We start from the raw sequence: 17,255 nt of genomic DNA, 5'->3' as shown, positions 1-17,255 counted from the left end.
ATAATAATATTTTTTTAAACATGGCAATATGTTCATGGTAATGCTGATTATATGATGCTGTCATTTTCTCTCACAAATGCTTTATTGTGGTTATTTATTACCACTATATACATGCACACCTACTGCTTATAGGCTACCAATGTAAGCTGCAGTGTGGTTCCGCGTGGCGCACATGTGGTGTGAGCATTTGGTGTCTTTAACGCACTACCAAACCTGACAATCATGTAACAGCGTAGAGGCGAACAGATACAACATTATTGGAACGAGTTATGTTGATTTTGTTAATATGTACATTGACACTGTTGCTGTTTCTCTCTTCAGGCTGTAAATGTATTCTTTGTTCATGGCTGTGTACAATGTGAGCGCACCATCCGAAGCAGTGGTACCGGGTGGAGTTGTCCCCCCTCCCCACCCCTCCTTGTTCTCTCTCACAGTGTGCTCCTCCCGCCGGCTCTGATTGGATTGAAAATGACCCCCCTGCTACATCCGAAGGGCTGTGTGTGAGAATGTTTTTTTTTGTTTTTTTTTCTCCCACCCTCATTGTAAGAAACGCCCACTCGGATGGCCGGTAAAGTCAGTTGAAACTGAAAAAACACGCTGCCTGCACTCAGACACGATCAGGAGACGCTCATGTGTGGAGAAGAAGGGACGCTGCCAAACAGATCACTTCTCATTGAGCCAGCGCTTCTTCACTAGACTCTTAAGAGAGATTGCGTCAGGTGCTCACTTCCAATGATTAATTGTGTCATATTTTCTGTGTCATTTAAGTCTAAGCTGATACACTTATCAAGACTTGCCTCGGAACCTGCTGAGTGCGCTCCTTGGATGCTTTGGGTGAACAGGTGGCGCGAGCTCCGTTTCCCTTAATTTGCTATTAGGGGCGAGAGTTGACGCACTTTACCGGATCTTAAGCATTTAATACCTGGCTCTAAGCTGGGCAAGGGACGAGCTGTGCAGGTTCCCTCCCTTGTTAAAAGGGAAACTAAATTGACAAGGGATCTGTGATGCCAGTAGCAGACAGCGACATGGTTGTGGACAACAGCCACGCGTTATACGAGGGGAAAACCCCAAATAATAATAATAATAATGACAACATCACCTCGGCCTCCCTGAGCAGTCCCGCCGCGGACATTCTGAAGAACTTCTACCACACCAAGCGGGTCGGGAACTATCTGATTGGACGGAAGCTGGGAGAAGGATCCTTCGCTAAAGTTAGAGAAGGTCTCCACGCTATGACTGGAGAAAAGGTAAGAAATGCCACCTTGTGTAAACTTGTGATTTTGCGCATGAAAAGCACATTTATGTATCAATCGCTGTTATTAAAATGCTTTCAGGGACCTGACATTTTATTTAAATCTATGATGGCTTGATAAATCAACGTTTTTTTTTTTTCATCTTTTTTTTGTGATGTGATATCAACAATAATTAATGGCATGCATCAAGGTGCCTAAGATAATTTTAAATGTCATTTTAATGGGTAATGACAGCTGTCACTAGTTTCATTCTTCCACGTGCAACAAGAAAAAAAAAACCCCACCGGACCCTTATTTTTGTAGACAGTTAGTTATAAGCTATTTGATGTGTACTTTGCATCTAATCAGCTCTTAGCTTTCCCTGAGAAAGTGATCAGCTTTGTTTGCATTTAGAGGCTTTGTTAATGAGCTCATGCGGCACCAGCTGTTGGACCATGCTTTACGTCCAGCAGGGCTTGTTTTCTAGCCAAGTTCTAAAGTGACAATATTTGCCATTTGTATGTGTGGATAAGATAAATACAAAAATGCCTGCTTTCTGTATTATTATTTTTTCCAGCATGTGTTATTGGGTTGTTGGCTGCTTTGTTTGCTGCTGCCGCTGCTGCTGGGGGTGATCTCATTGCTCTGGGCGCGCAAGACTGTGATAGGGGCCGAGTAGAAAATTAGCCAGCCTATGAGAGAGCTCAGCTGCTACTTGCATATGAAATCGTGTCGTTGATAAATGGGTTCTAGTCTCATTAGGATTCTGCCAGCGCAGGGCTTTGAAATGGGCTTCCATTGGCCACTGGTTGCCTTTGTCTCTTCAGGCTTCAGCTTTTTTTTTCTGAGGAGCAGGCAGGGTCTTTTGCATTTTTTGGAAAACATGTACCCCCTTTTCTGTATGTATTTCCTACACATGGGCCTATAGATCTGTTAATGTAGAAGATAAGATGTGCCACTCAAACTTATTTATTTGCATATTAGAATATATTTTACACTAGCTTGCCTTGTAGCCCCACTCACAGTCTTCAGGTCGGTTAGAAAAAGCTCATCTCCCCATGCCTCAGTGTCTTTGTGATGGATGATGCAAACACTGGCAATCCCACAACCAAGCACATGACATGCTCTCTTGCTCTCTAGACACTCTCTCTCTCTCTCTCTCTCTCTCTCTCTCTCTCTCATTCAGTGTAACACTGGGTCCAACAGGCGCTGTAAGGGCGGGGGGCAGTGAGTTTATTCAAGCAAAAGGGTAGTCAGGGGGGAAGGAGATCCTTTTTTAGCATCATTAGAAAGTCATAGTGGATACTTGAGTGGGTGTGTAGAGGCAGGGGGCTTGAAAGTGAGGAGAGGTGAGGTGGTGCTGTCATGGTCAGGGGGGGCTACTGAGGTCATATGCATGTGTTTTTGATGTCTGTAACCCACTTTCCCCTCTGTTCTCTCCCTCCACCTCCGCCCTTTTCTGTCTGAGGGACGCATGATAAACAACTGAATCCCCCCAAGGATCCCCCCTGGCTGGGCACACCCCTCCCCCTCTTCACATACCCCAACCCACCCCCCACCCTACTCATATAGACTAGCCTACTGTAAATACAGTGCCCCATCCCCCCATACATACCCCACACCCCGTTTCTTATCCTTACTGCCTGGCGTAAACAGGGGACGTCTATAACTGTACCATGGCGCACACACACACACACACACACACACACACACACACACACACACACACACACACACACACACACACACACACAGACAGCTTTAATTGGCAGCTATAAAAAAGGCTTTTAGAGGTGAATCAATTATCAGAGATGAAAGGACAAAAGTAAAATAGAAAGACGAGCTGAAGGACAGAAGAAAGAACACACGCACAGACGCACATAAACATGCGACCACTGTGGCCCCCTTACCATTTCATTAATGGATATGGTTATTAGCTTCACCGGTCCTGCCTTTCCATGTCTGTGCGCTCTCCTTGAGATGATTTGCTGTGAATGGTAGCCATGCTCTTGAACTCAGTCTAGACTGTGATACAAGGAGACTGGCAAAGGATGAAATAGAATTTATGGGGACGTTACTGAATGTAATTAGCTATAAAGTGTTTGTCACAGAGGTAAAGGACATGTTCTGAGTCTTTTATGAGCAGCCTTTGCAGGTTTTATCTCCGTTTAGACAAGGACAGAGAGGCGAATATAAGAGATGAGTAATTAAACAGTGAAACAACCAGACAAGCTATCTGCTCTCCTAACTCTGTTGAATCTTCAGGCTCTTATTCATCCTCCCACATTCTCTCTCCTTCATTTGTCACCACTTCCCGTGTGTTTAGCTGGAACTACACTGTGTGACAAATGGGGAAGTACTTTGAGTCCATTTGGCCATGGTGCCTTCTTAACAGCTAGGGTAACATTTGCTTTTCCTCCTGCTTTATGATGGTTCATTAACCCCTCCAACACACAAACACACACATCTCCCCTCCTCCAGCCTTAGGGCCCTGTAGCGCCTGGGTTGCCCCACATTATGGAGCAGCTGTGAGGGAGAGGTCAGTGTCGAGTTATACACCCTCAATGGAAACTGAGAAGCTTATCACCTGTTACACTACAACTCTCGGAAAAGCTTTCTCCGAAACGCAGAAGTGCATGGGAATTTTTAAAAACCCAGCTTATCCTTATCAGCACAATCAATGCTTTGTTCAATTTCCCCAGGTGGCGGTGAAGGTGATTGACAAGCGGAAGGCCAAAAAGGACTCATATGTTACCAAGAACCTGCGAAGGGAGGGCCACATCCAACAGATGATCCGCCACCCCAACATCACCCAACTGCTGGACATCCTGGAGACGGAGAACAGCTACTACCTGGTGATGGAGCTGTGTCCTGGTGGGAACCTCATGAACTGCATCTACGACAAGAAACGTCTGGACGAGAGGGAGACTCAGAAATACATCCGGCAGTTGGTGCTGGCCGTTGAGCACCTCCACAGAGCCGGCGTTGTGCACAGGTAAAAACAAGAAGACTCAAGATTAAGGCCGGAACACGCACCATAAATATTGAAAGTTTCTCGCTTAGCTTCTATTTAATAAAAATTTTTTTAATTGACTTTAAGATTTTAGAGTCAGTGATGAGCGTCTTTCTCAGAAGTGCTTGTTTTACACAATTCACAAATTAAAACTTTTGTTTGCCAAGAATGTGTTATAAAATAAATAAGAATTACAAAAACAGGATTTATAACTAAGCTGTATTTTTCTGCACAGTTATGAGCCATCCCAGTGCTTTCCTCAAACAAATAGTGTTTCATAGTTTGATATAAATGTTTGAAGTGATGTAAGAAAATCTGGTAAACTGCATCTCTAAATCGGATTTCACAATGCACTTCCCGGGAATATCCAGTTCTTTGTCACCCAGAGCCTGGGAACAAAGTTTCAATCATGGAGAGATGGCCTTTGTAGATAACTGTATAACAGGATTTCTAAGACCAAGGAGGGATCTGTAGGCACACAAAAGGGCTTGAAAATCAGCCAGTGTGACCCACATTGGGAGGGGTGAATGTGTTGGGGCTTGCAGTCGGGGGGGGGGGGGGGGACCTCTCCTGTTTGTCCATTGTATGAAGATCGAGGCTCAGTTAAGTTATCTAATGTAAATACTAATGCTGTTCAGGCACTGACCCTTTACCTTTTCCCCTCTTTGTTTTAGGGATCTGAAGATAGAAAACCTCCTGTTGGATGAGCAGGACAACATTAAGCTCATAGGTAACTCAAGAACACTTCCGTCTGAAATTCTTCCATTTGTTTGATATTAACAAAAAAAGTCTAAACATCCCTCGTAAAAAAAGAGAATTGTTAAAGCAGTTGGTAATTCAAGAAATATTTTGATTCTAGCTACTTTGCTGTAGAAATAAAAACATATTTCTCAGCTGGAGTTGGACATGCAGTGTCCCACATGTTATGAGGGGTTAAGAGCAATTAAATACCCTGTTAAAACCCTTACGAGCTCTCACCATAGTGCTAATCTGCTTCTGTTTGTGTAACGACAAGTCAGCCAATTCAACGAGTAGGCAACAATAAACAACACAGCAACAACACTCACCACACTGCTCCTGCCCTTCAGATTTTGGCCTCAGTAACTGTGCCGGCATCTTGGGATACTCAGACCCATTCAGCACCCAATGTGGAAGTCCCGCCTATGCAGCACCAGAGCTGCTCTCCAGGAAAAAGTACGGGCCAAAGGTGGATGTCTGGTCCATGTGAGTATATTATTATTATTATGTATAATAGTATAATACATTTTTAAGAAATCCCCATTTTTAAATGTATTGATTTCCTGAGCTGGCAGTAAAGTGCATGTTTTGATCTTCCAGTGGTGTGAACATGTATGCGATGTTGACCGGAACTCTCCCGTTCACCGTGGAGCCCTTCAGTCTCCGAGCTCTGCACCAGAAAATGGTTGACAAGGAGATGAACCCTCTACCTCCCTCTCTCTCCACAGGTAAATGCACCATGCACAACTGCACACTGTGCAGGTAAATTAAAAAAAAGGTATTCCTTTGTGAAGGAGACAGAAATCTATCAACGCGTCAAACTTACACAGTTGGCACACTACCGTGCCAACTTTAATACTTGCATAACAGTCTTAGTTTCCCCTCAGGGTAAGAACGATAAAAAAAAATGTAAGAGTTGGAACCAAATTAAATAAAGGTATGTGATGACATGTTATAGAATGCAGAGGTTAAAGGGGTTTATTACGCAACTTTGTTACATGCCAAGACAGATCCTAAAGTTAATCTTTCTATAGATTAAAATCTATCCATGCTGAAAAAGGATTATAATGAGTCAAACAGGTTATGCTGAGAAAGAGGTGAAGGATAAAGAGCATTATTGAACCGACACGGTATCACTTATTTTCTGGGGCTCCAGAATTTGATCAAAAAGCTCTTTAATACTGACATTTAAAATCCTTTAGTGAAAAACTACATACAACATCTTATCCAAATTTTTATTAACTAATTTCATTTAAATGTACTTTTTTTCCTTTTTTTTTCAGACATTTTCAGTGCTACGATTCTCTTAATAATAATAGTAATAACTCTTTGTTAAGAAGCATTTCAAAGGTCGGCCTAGTAGCTTAAGTACAATAACATATAACCACCACGCTTAACTTGAAAAACATTTTTTACAACCGTTTGAAGTGTTGATTTCAGAATAAAGTGTTAACTTGTGAAATACGTTGTTACATAACAAGTAAGAGGTCAGAAAAGCATACAGGAAATACTTGGCAGAGTACCATATAATTGGTATATAATTTATTAACTAAACTGCCTGCGTGTTTGTTGGTGTTATATAACATTTCCAGCGAAGTCGCTGGCACGACACCAAATGAATCTTTGATGACAGAATTTGTCTGAATGTCATTTCTGGTCATTATGACGAAATTAACTACTGTTGTATCTGTCATTATATGTAATTATAGTATACAATACTTTTTTCTACTTAATAGCTTGCATGGATAATATATCATTACCAGCGAACTCGCTAGCATGACACCATGACACGATTCTTTGACGATTGAAGTAATTCCTGGTCGTACGAAGAAATGGCCTTTTTCTCTGTCACTGTATAGAAATCTTAATCATATACAATGACATCCTCATCATTATATATAAATTATATTTATATATAATTTTTTTTATTTAGAGCGAGACAGACAAAAGGCAAAAAAACAGGAACAGAACAAAAGAGAAACAACAACAGTGAGCCTTTAGTATCAGTCAATAACAACCAGTACAGAGAAAAGGGTAGCTTGGTGTGTGTCAAGTTGCAATAATAAATAAGATATATGTACTTTGCTTAACAAATTTATTAGACCACCTGTCATTAAAACGAGAAAACATAAATATTTGAGAAATCTTTCAAAAAATGGTTGAAAACTAAAAATGTTAATGTTATTTATTTGGCAAATGACTAAAACAAGTAAACATAACACATAACCCAAAAACTTGATATTTTGTTTCGTACTTTTCAACAGTCTCTTCTGTTATTGAGTTCCATATAGTTTCTAGCTGTTCCCACAGAGTGGCTTTAGATTAAACTTTTGTGCGATCACTCTTTGAATCTACTAAATCCTATATTTGTTCAATAGGATTTAAATCTGGACTTTGACTTGGCCAGTCAGTCAGTTCCAGTCTTCCAGATTCCCTTTTCTTGGTCTAATAGTCTCTGCACAGCTTATAAGCATGCTTGGTTGGTTTTTTTTTGTTGTGGTTTTTTTCCTAAATAATAATTTAAAATCTTAATCAAGACACGATAATCCTCTTTATTTTATTTAGTTTTGTAAAACATTACATTTAAAAATTATTGATAATAATAAAAAATAATAATACAAATATTTTAGCATTAAACATATAATTCCGGTTAAAGAGTTTCTACATACTGATGTATTAACCATTAGAGAAACATAAAAAAGGATTCTGGTAATTACCAATGCTGTTAGTTTAGGGCAGTGGTGGTCTAATACATTTGTTGAGCACTGTGTATCAGTCCCTTGTGATCAAACTACAGTGCTGGGGCAAACAAGTTGGGAAAACATTAACACAGGTGTGTTATGTAGTTCTCCAGAACTGGTGACGCTCATACCATTCACGCTAAACACAGTTATGTAAGCGACTGCTAATCGAGTTAGCGACATATATTTGTCATCTCATCAGTATGATGGAGTTTGTTGTCAGTGTGCGCATGCACTGACAAAGGCGATTATGTAATTCCTACATCTGTTCCAACTTCTGTTTCAAAGGAAAAACGGTTGAGTGGAAGCGACGCGATCAGGCAGTAATTTATGTTTGACCACAGTTGTCAAATATAAATAGCAGACGCACCATAATTATATGCTTCAGTGCTTGGGAACTTTTTTTCGTTATCTATTAAATGAATGCTGGCACGTATCAATATTTATTCTTTCTCCCTTTGTCTCAGCTGCCATCTGCCTTCTGAAGAAGCTTCTTGAACCAGATCCAAACAAGCGTCCCAATATCCACCAGGTTATGGCAGATTCCTGGCTACAGCTTGCTAACAAGAACACAGGAGCACCGTACCTCAACAGGTAAACTCTAAAAGTTGTTTGTGTTATGCAGGAGTTGGTCGTCTAATTCTGTCTATTCACAAAACATCTTTTAAAATTAAGTTCGAAACATTATAATGAACAACTTTTTCCTTTCTCTTCAGGATCCACATTGAGGAAATAAACCACACTGTGCTGCTGCACATGACGGAGAAGATGGGCTACAAGCACAGCGAGGTGCTGAGCGCCGTCCTGACAAACCGCGCCTGCCACACTCTGGCTGTCTACTTTCTCCTTAACAAGAAAATGAAGAGACTCTCCAAAGAGTACAGGGTAAGTCGATCCTCGTCAACATTCACAATGAGAGAGAGAGAGAGAGAGTAAAGGAAACAATCTGAACACTAACACAAAGTTCATCGTGAATTCCAGAGTATTCTTTAATGACACCTTGATGTGTACCAAGGAAGGTTACAAAAGTGCAGGAATTAGGAGATTATACTTCTGGTTATACATTAGCAGTATTGTAAAACTCTGACTCCTGCTGTAATGGGCTGTTTGCTTTGTGTTAAGGAGATGCAGTTCCAGGAGAAAAAGAAAGGAGAAAAGCAGAAGAGCGAATACTTCCAGACGCAGTGGAGGAAGCACGTCGACAAGCTCACCATTCCCCCTAAACAGACACCCGTCTACCTGGCAGTCAGCAAGGGGCCGAGCAAGGAGAAGAAGCACCGTACAGGTGAGGAGTCATTTAGTGAAGGGCATTAAAAAGATGCATTTTTTCCCCCCAAACATCCCCACTCATGTTATGTATTTCATTTACTTTTATCCATACAGGGTAGGTTGACTGAGCATGCATGTACTTGCACGGCGTCCAGCCTGTTTCACACTAATGCACTGTAGTTATCCAGTCATCCATCCATCCATCCATCCATCCAACCCCTCCTAACATCTACCCAGTGTTTGTCTGTCCACCCGTCCTTCCATCTGAGAGGAAACATCTTGGAAAAAGTTGCAAGCCATTTGTAGGGCAGTTTCAATTTGAATGTGCATATTAACAATCACATGAAAAGAAGCAGAAATTAGAAGTAAGTATTTAAACGTGTTGGTATGAACTCAGCAGTATTTATTAAATTCAGTTCTTTCAAACGACACCGGGGACTTGTGAGAGTGACAGAGAGTCACAGATCACACTTCAAGTAGAAGAGCTAAAACAGGGACACGAGCAAATCTTAGGTCAATGCTTCGTCTGCTCTCCTTAGTTACCCATAGCCTGTTTCAGATCCAGCATGTTGGGACAGGCCGGTCTTCACAAGTTCAACAAGTAGACGAGAATGTTCTCGTAGCGTTACACTACCTTGTTACATGCTCTCAGATCATTATGCCTATGGGAGGTATGTTAACACTGACAAAGAATCTGTACATGTAGACAGACGTTTTGCTAATTAGTTCAGGGAAGCGTCACCTCTTAACCTTTTATTCAGTTGTGTCTGGAACCAGTTGAGCAAAAAAACAAAACAGTTTGACAGAACATAGTCTAAAAGTCAAGTCTTTTAGAAATGCTAATAACTTCTTATTGCTTCCTCAGGTCTACTGCGAGCTATTACTGGAGGCCATCGTAATTCACCTCTTGCACCCCCTGGCACTGTTGCGTCCTCCTCAATGGAATATCTAGAGATCCATCCACTCTTTCCGAACACCCCTCAGCAGCGGAGACGCTTGGCCACACTCCCACAAGTCAACACAAGCCCGGAACACAACATACCTGCTCCACCGGCACCATCGCCGATTGGCATGCACTCCTTCGGCTCCCTCTCCAAAGCCGAGCAAATCGAGGACACCCCTGCTTCACCCTGGTACAAGCTAACCAATGGTACTCTTTCCCCGCCCCGTCACGTTTCTGCCTTCCAGCCCGACTCCTCTTACCTGAAGAAGGCCACGATCCCCAGTCCCCCTGTCCTCATTGTAAACCCACAGCCCAAGAAAAGCGTCTCCTCGGATTGGTGTGGATCATCTGACACGAGCGGTAGCCCCCCCAGCACCATAGGAAGCCCACCAGGGAGCTCAGCTTTTAGCCCTCCAAAGTCCGCCTTTAGTCCCCTTAACCCCACCTCCGCTTTCAGTCCACCTTCCAATAACAGCAGCAGCAGCGATCCTGACAGCCCGACGCACCGTAGCAAGTTCCCATCTATGGGAATTGGACAGATCCTAAAAAAGAAGGTTCAGCTGCAGCCGTTCAGCTTCCGACCAGAACAAGTTGTCGAGGAGGTGGTGTCCCCGCCTCCTTACCCCATGCAGACTCTCCTCTGTGCTTCAGGTGCACTCAAGACCCTCTGCTGAGGGATACAGGACAAAAGAAAATGAAAGAAAGACTCAAGACCTCTTTCAACCATGTTGGAGAGGTCTTCCAGAGCGGCCTTTTGAACTGTGAACTGTCCCTTTATTGCAACTGAGCCACTTTTCATGACGGACTTTAGCATTTAAAAAAAAGAAAAAGAATAGTAAAAGGGGTAAAGAATACAATTTCTCGTGTTACCACTCTCATCGTGTAAGAGGTGCCGACATTAAGACGAGAATTAAACCCCCTCTGAGGTATTGCATACCCTCACTGTGTCCTGGATGCAGAGTGGACATGGGACATCATGTAATATGGGCCTTGCCAACAATGTGTAAAAACTCACACGCGAAACACTGTATTATAGAAACTCTTATGTAACATTGGTGTAACTGGTTACTAATTGAGCCGCAGACTGATTCACACCAGCTAACAGACCCCGACCCCGACCCCGACCCCGACTACATGTCTAAATGTTTTTGTCTCTGTAGTAAACTCTAAAGACACTCATTGACTTCCAGCCAGCCGGTACTGTATCCTCAACGCTGGCTGGACGACGAAGCGCACTGCACTACTCTGAAAAAACAAACAAACCAAAACTCATAGTAACAACGGTGTTTACCATCTTTTACCTCACTGCATTATTCGTACACTTGTGTATAAAAGCAGTCGACTGCGACATGCTTGTGTGGATTTCACCACAGTGTAGCAAAGTGTGAGCGTTAGCGCCATTAGAAATCCACACAGTGAGTTAGAAGTAGATACCAAGAGAGGAGTCATATTCTCACTTTTTATAGTGTTCTCATAAAACACCACTTAACACTTGGAAATAGTTCACAGCTGTAGCTTTTTATACACAAGGGTTACGTCACCTTTATGACCTACAGGGAGGATATGCCGGTTTATAGACAGTTTGAATAATAAAAAAAAAAAAGATGAAGATAAAAAACAAAGCATTGAAAAGCCTTATGAAACTGATCGACCTCGCCAGTAGCGGAGGGCAAGAAGGTGCAAAGACGTGCTAACAGGATTACACCCATGAAGAAGATTCACTTCCTATTGTCTTAATACTGTAGTTTGTGCAATAGTCTTAAATGTTAATGACGAGTATTTGCCAAGAGCTCTCTGAGAGCCATGCGAAAAATTGTGCTTGTAAATAACGGTATGACTCCTGTGTTACTGTCACGTCCGCCGTCCTGTACAAAGGGATTCTGACATGTTCGTTGAACTGATTTTTCTCGTTTCGTGGCTTCTTAAAACTATTTCACAATAGGCACCTACAGGCACATGAGGCTCCTCACTGTTACGAAACTGTAGAATCTCTTCCTGGACGAACAAAAAGTTGCATGCAATGTCTCACGAGTCGAAATTATACTGTGAACATTTGAAATGTTCTGTCTTTGTACCTTTTTTCTGGTTGATAATGAGATTGATACAGATTTGGTGGGGGGAGGTGTGGGGGGATCTTTTGTAAGATTTTGTAATGGATGGTTTTGTTTGAGTGTCAAGAGATTTCTATGCTGTACAAAGTATTTTAAATATTTATACTGAACCCATTATGTGTCTGTCTGCTCTTTCAAATGCACCCGTCTGCAATCATTTCTCCCCACGTCATATGCTTTTGAACGCATGCCCAAGTACTTCAGCTTTTTACTTGCAGACATATTAATGAATTAAAACATAAATAACCATCATTAAATAGGAAGTAAGCAAACCCACAGTAATCCACAAAATGTTCACTCTGGTTTATTTATGTTAAATCTAAACAGAGCCTCAGGCGTATCATTTATTCCTTGAGCTCTGAGTTTGAGGAGGACTTCATAAAGACCAGCTTCTTCGCCAGGGAAGGGGACATGCTGCTTTACAGCCTCAGTGTGACACTTGTCTCACATACCATAAACGTTTCCTGGAAGACACCTGTGGTGGTTAAAAGGAGAAAAAACACCCTCGCAACAGCTGAAGGATCCTTAGGCCTGATATACATACACACCCACACGTATACGATGACCCCTCCTCCTTCTTCACAAACACACACTCATACCGTAGACACTAATCCACTCAGCTGTGGCCCCCGCGTCCCCATCATAAACCTCTTTGGGTGACACTGGCCTGACGAGACAAAGAAGGGGGATCACCAGAGCTCTGAGACAAACACGCAGGACAACACAAACAGGGCCGTCCGATTAAATCGGCGTGGCTAAGCTGATAAAAGCCGAGGGGCAAGAGTGGCTCTGTAATGCATTAGAGTCGGAGCCTTTTGTTTATCAAAGACATGCGAACAGTCAAGTCAGACTCCCCAGGCGGTCCAAGGACAAAAACATAAATATAACACTGACGGAAAGGACGCTGTGCGTGCATCACACGATATGTACAGGTATTTCCAGTACTGTTTGATGGCACACTGTAGACACCTGTCAAAGGTGTGTTCAGAAAATATTTACGACTGAGAGTAGAACTCATTAGCGATTATTACATTTCGGAAACACATCAGTGATCTGAGATTGAGTGTTGGGGAATACAAGATCTGGAAACTGTTTTCCACTGAATAGAAAATAAATAAATTTGACGTAAATATCTAATTTTCAAGCCTCTAGAATATCTATTTATTTTAGTTTCATTTGAATCTCAATCTTCCATGTCATGGTTTCATATAGATACTATTGACAAATATAACATATTTAAACAATGTTTGCATAGTTAATCGATTTAAATATGAAAGTAACACGTAGCATTGACTATAAATAATCAAATGAAATGAAAAAAAGTTAATTTAGCATAAGAGTGTTTGTTGGAAGGATCTGAATGTGGAGGAAAAGGAAAAACACATTTAGTAATCTGGAAAAGAATTAAGAAATGAAATCCATGCTGACAAGATAAAGACAAAAACATGATTTTCCTAGACAAACAGATTAACTCCCATTAATCTGTACGTAAACAGGACAAGACACAGTGATGCATATGTGATAAACACACAACCGCCTCCCGTCCCAGCAGGGGTTCACATTTTTGCAGAATTTCGATATCGAGAATGACTTTGTCAGGGAACAATAAAATGTTAATAATTCTCCAGGAATACTTTTGGCCATAATGGAAAACTACTCTATGCCTAACAAATCAAAAATACTGAGGTTATTACGATTGTCTTCTATCATTAACTCCAAACCACCCAGCTTGAAACAATTTTAAACAGTTAAGAGATGGAACTTATTATTTGCTACACTCTGGAGAAATAAAGGCTTTCCTAAGATTGAGAGAATATTAAACATTCAGTCTCTTTGTGGTAACCAAGAGTAGACACCTGAGTGATGGCATTCATAACTGCTCCCTACAAACTCGTCTTCACCTGTCTCCAACCACACAAAGCTCATGTTTTGTCATCCGAATGATTGATAATTTTGAGGTCAAACTGACCACTTAATGTTCGTGGGGAGTTATTTCTGTCAATCTGTTCAGGCTTAAATCCTGATGACACTAATCCTGTTTTCAGCCCACATCTCATCACATACGCACACACACACTCACACCAGGGTGTCACTGGAAACGGGGCGAGCCTTTGTGTCTGAGAAAAACAGACGATTAACCTGCTGCTGCTGCTGCTGCTGTAACAGACTTCAGGGGACTGTGCAGAGACATACACATGTGCAAACTGGTTCAACTGCCCAAAAGTGCAGCAGTGCTTTCCTCAGCATCTCACACACACTCACACAGAGGGAGAGAGTAATTAGACAGTCCCCACCGTGCACAAAGATGTAAAGCAGTTGAGATAAATAAACAGATGTTTCTAATGAAGAAGGCGGCTTTGAGCACTCTGAGGGGATTTGGGCTAGATGTGTCTGCGACGAGCCGGCGATCCAGTTCAAACGCAGACACAGAGGAAGGTGATTAATGAAAGAAGAAGGCTGAGCTAATATAAGAGGTTTTACTCTTTTGCCCTAGAGCGGCTGTTAGTATCACAATACTGGGCTAAGTTTCACAAATGCTCTTGACCCTCAGATCATCTTACACACACTGACTCCTGAGATTAATTTGGGAAGTGTGACCTCTTAGATGAAGGGGTTTAAGAACGGACCCACCGTCTAGTCTGAGTGACACAATGACACAGATGACAACAGACCGTCTTAATGACTGTAGGTCAAAAAGAAGATTCTAGGGAAGCATATGTCGAACAAACCAAACGTGGAACGAGAAGAAAAAGAAAAGTGACTTTTTGCAACACAGGTTTTTTTTTCTTTTTTCCCCCCCCAAAATAAACATTTGGCTTGCACTTTTATTTTCATATTTTAACACATCATCAAGAGGACTCATTTGTTCTTGTTATGATTTAATATGTATGGACGATATTTTCTGAACGTTTCTGAACATTCAGTGTTTTGATTTTGGCGCCTCCTGTGGACAAGTGGTACATTTTTATATCTTCGTTTTTTTCTGCAAACAAGTTGCTCTTCCTGCTTTTTTAAAACCTAGAATCTGACATCATTCTTTTAAAAGAAGTCTCTTCCGTGTAAGATTTACTGTCTGTCCTGACACCTACCCCCACTGCAGCAGTAACAGGCTTCAAAAGTGATCGTAAATAAAGAGTCCTTTTTCTCTCTAACTGTCTTGTTTGTTTTTGTAGGTCATGTAGAGTCATCAGTATTTATTTCAGTGTGTTTCATAACCACCCCCAAACTCCTCACATGAGCTTTAAAGACGTGAACAAGAACACAAATATATTTGATTAAACTGCGCTGAAATGTGACTTGGGAGAAAACAGAGATCTGTGGAGGATCAAGAGTTAAACCAGGACCTGGTCATAAACATGATGTGAGCTACTATTGGGGTGTGGTTCCTTTTCGGGGTTGGGAATTGGGAAAGGGAGACTTTCAACAAATAACAGAATTAAAGTATTTATATGATGACAGGAAACTGCTAATAATGTTTTCCCCCTGAATATTCTAAGTGATAATTCACACACATGCATCCAACATTGTCAATTCTAGAAATAAAAACACCCTTCTCCTAGTTCACCTCACAAAAGAAACAATACTGAGTTATATGATTGAGGTGTTTTAAACTCCTAAAATGTTTTTCCTTCCAAGGTAAACCTTTTCATTCCATGTAAAAAAAACAACAAAAAAACAAGCAAAACAAACATATTTTGTAAGTTGGCACACAGGTGGCACTCCTTGAGTTATTTTCTCTCTCAAAAACAAGATCAGAAATTCAATCAAAGAGCTGAGCTCAGCCAATAGCATTCCAGTGTCTGTGGCAACAGCAGCATCAGATCAGCCTGCCATTGGTGCGATGTTTCACACAGCGAAGGCTGTAATTGGCTGATAGTGCGCAGAGGCTTCATTGCCTCCATGGCAACATTGCTTCCTTATTGCTTGGGGAAGGTGAAAAAGGAGGGAAAGAGGGGAGGCGACTTTCACTCAGACGCTACCTCTGCATTATTCATCCTTTGTCCCTGAGTGCCTGTGTGTGTGTGTGTGTGTGTGTGTGTGTAGATGCACTGAGTGATGTAAATGTGTGTTCCTGTGTTGGCCTTGGTGATTGGTTGAGACTTACGGGATGAACGGGGTGAAACCGTTGCAATAATTGCACTCAGCGGTGCAATGCATCAAGCAACACCAAGCCTATATATAAAACGGCCAAATGTGATCAGAGGGCATTCCCAAATTCTCACTTCACACACAGATATCAGCCTTTTGAGATGTTAAACACCGAATGGAACACAGATCAAAAACAAACAGGGACTAATTCTCCAAAATGTGGTGTACAGGGTTCAACAACAGCACACATCTGGAGAGGAGACTGGGCAGCCTGCTTGCATCATCTTCTCTCTGTGCTGGATCTATGCACGCATCCCATCCTTAAGCCAGGACCGGCTGAAGAAAAACATCACCACCCACAAACAACGACAACACCAGAAAAAAAACATCAACCACGCGGCTTGTTTGTTGTTGTTTTGGGAAAAAAAAAATATTCATGGGGGTAGAGGGAGGGAGGGGGGGAAAGAGGGGCAAGGGTGGGGTTAGCGGAGAGAAAAACATCACACAGAGATTAGGGTGGGGGGGTTCATTCAGGACTCCTCCCCCGTGTATGTGTGTGTCTGAGCATGAGTGGGGAGAGGAGGAGGGGGGGGGATAACGTCTGTTGACAGGCATACCGACCAGCGAGCTGGATGGCTGTTCCTCTCGCGGTGAACACGATGACGAGATGGCAACAGGCACTCAGCATAGCACGTGCTCTCAGTTGCCATCGCAACCTGCCCTTAGATACAGCGTGCTGGTTGGCCGTTTCTAACTGTTGTTGTTCTGAGTGCGGCTGATGAAACCTCGTGGATGAGGGAGGGCAAGCAGTACAGCATGGAACTGATTTCCCGCCTTGGTAGAAAGTGTTGCTAGGCACATTAGAGGTCAGTTGGTAAATAAACATTTCATATATAAGCACACCCCCCCCTCCCCAAAATAGCAAAAAAAAATGTTGAACTTGCTTTTTTTCCTTTTGAAACTCTTAAATCCAATAAAGACTTCTAATTAGAAAGCCGGATCAGCTTCTGATCCCAAACAGTCTCACAGCACCAAGTGAAAGAAAAAGCAACATTTAAAGAGATTATCCGGACTGTTTAAAGTGGTCTTATATGCTTTTGTTTAAAGCTGACAAAGTAC

At 42.0% G+C, this 17,255-nt stretch overlaps 1 protein-coding gene across 1 annotated transcript; it reads left to right on the top strand.

Moving 5' to 3' along the window:
- Positions 1–612: 612 nt before the first annotated feature.
- On the top strand, positions 613–12,365 carry hunk (hormonally up-regulated Neu-associated kinase). Its single transcript, XM_079355268.1, has 9 exons — positions 613–1,247; positions 3,935–4,227; positions 4,920–4,975; positions 5,334–5,469; positions 5,584–5,711; positions 8,192–8,318; positions 8,441–8,609; positions 8,847–9,009; positions 9,859–12,365. The coding sequence occupies exons 1-9, from the start codon at positions 1,005–1,007 to the stop codon at positions 10,608–10,610; spliced, it is 2,067 nt and encodes a 688-aa protein (XP_079211394.1). The 5' UTR covers positions 613–1,004; the 3' UTR covers positions 10,611–12,365.
- Positions 12,366–17,255: the final 4,890 nt, after the last annotated feature.

Source organism: Symphodus melops (genome assembly GCF_947650265.1).
Source record: "Symphodus melops genome assembly, chromosome: 11".
Lineage (NCBI taxonomy): Eukaryota > Metazoa > Chordata > Actinopteri > Labriformes > Labridae > Symphodus > Symphodus melops.
The sequence above is the reverse complement of the archived record's forward strand: the minus strand, read 5'-3'. Positions and strand labels throughout refer to the sequence as shown.

What these genes read in the sequence shown, in the direction of transcription:
- hunk (XM_079355268.1), top strand. Translation starts at nt 1,005, where the DNA reads ATGCCAGTAGCAGACAGCGACATGGTTGTGGACAACAGCCACGCGTTA. An exon ending in AAGGTGGATGTCTGGTCCAT is followed by an intron (nt 5,470 to 5,583) that starts GTGAGTATATTA and finishes TTGATCTTCCAG; the next exon opens with TGGTGTGAACATGTATGCGA. An exon ending in ACCTCCCTCTCTCTCCACAG is followed by an intron (nt 5,712 to 8,191) that starts GTAAATGCACCA and finishes CCTTTGTCTCAG; the next exon opens with CTGCCATCTGCCTTCTGAAG.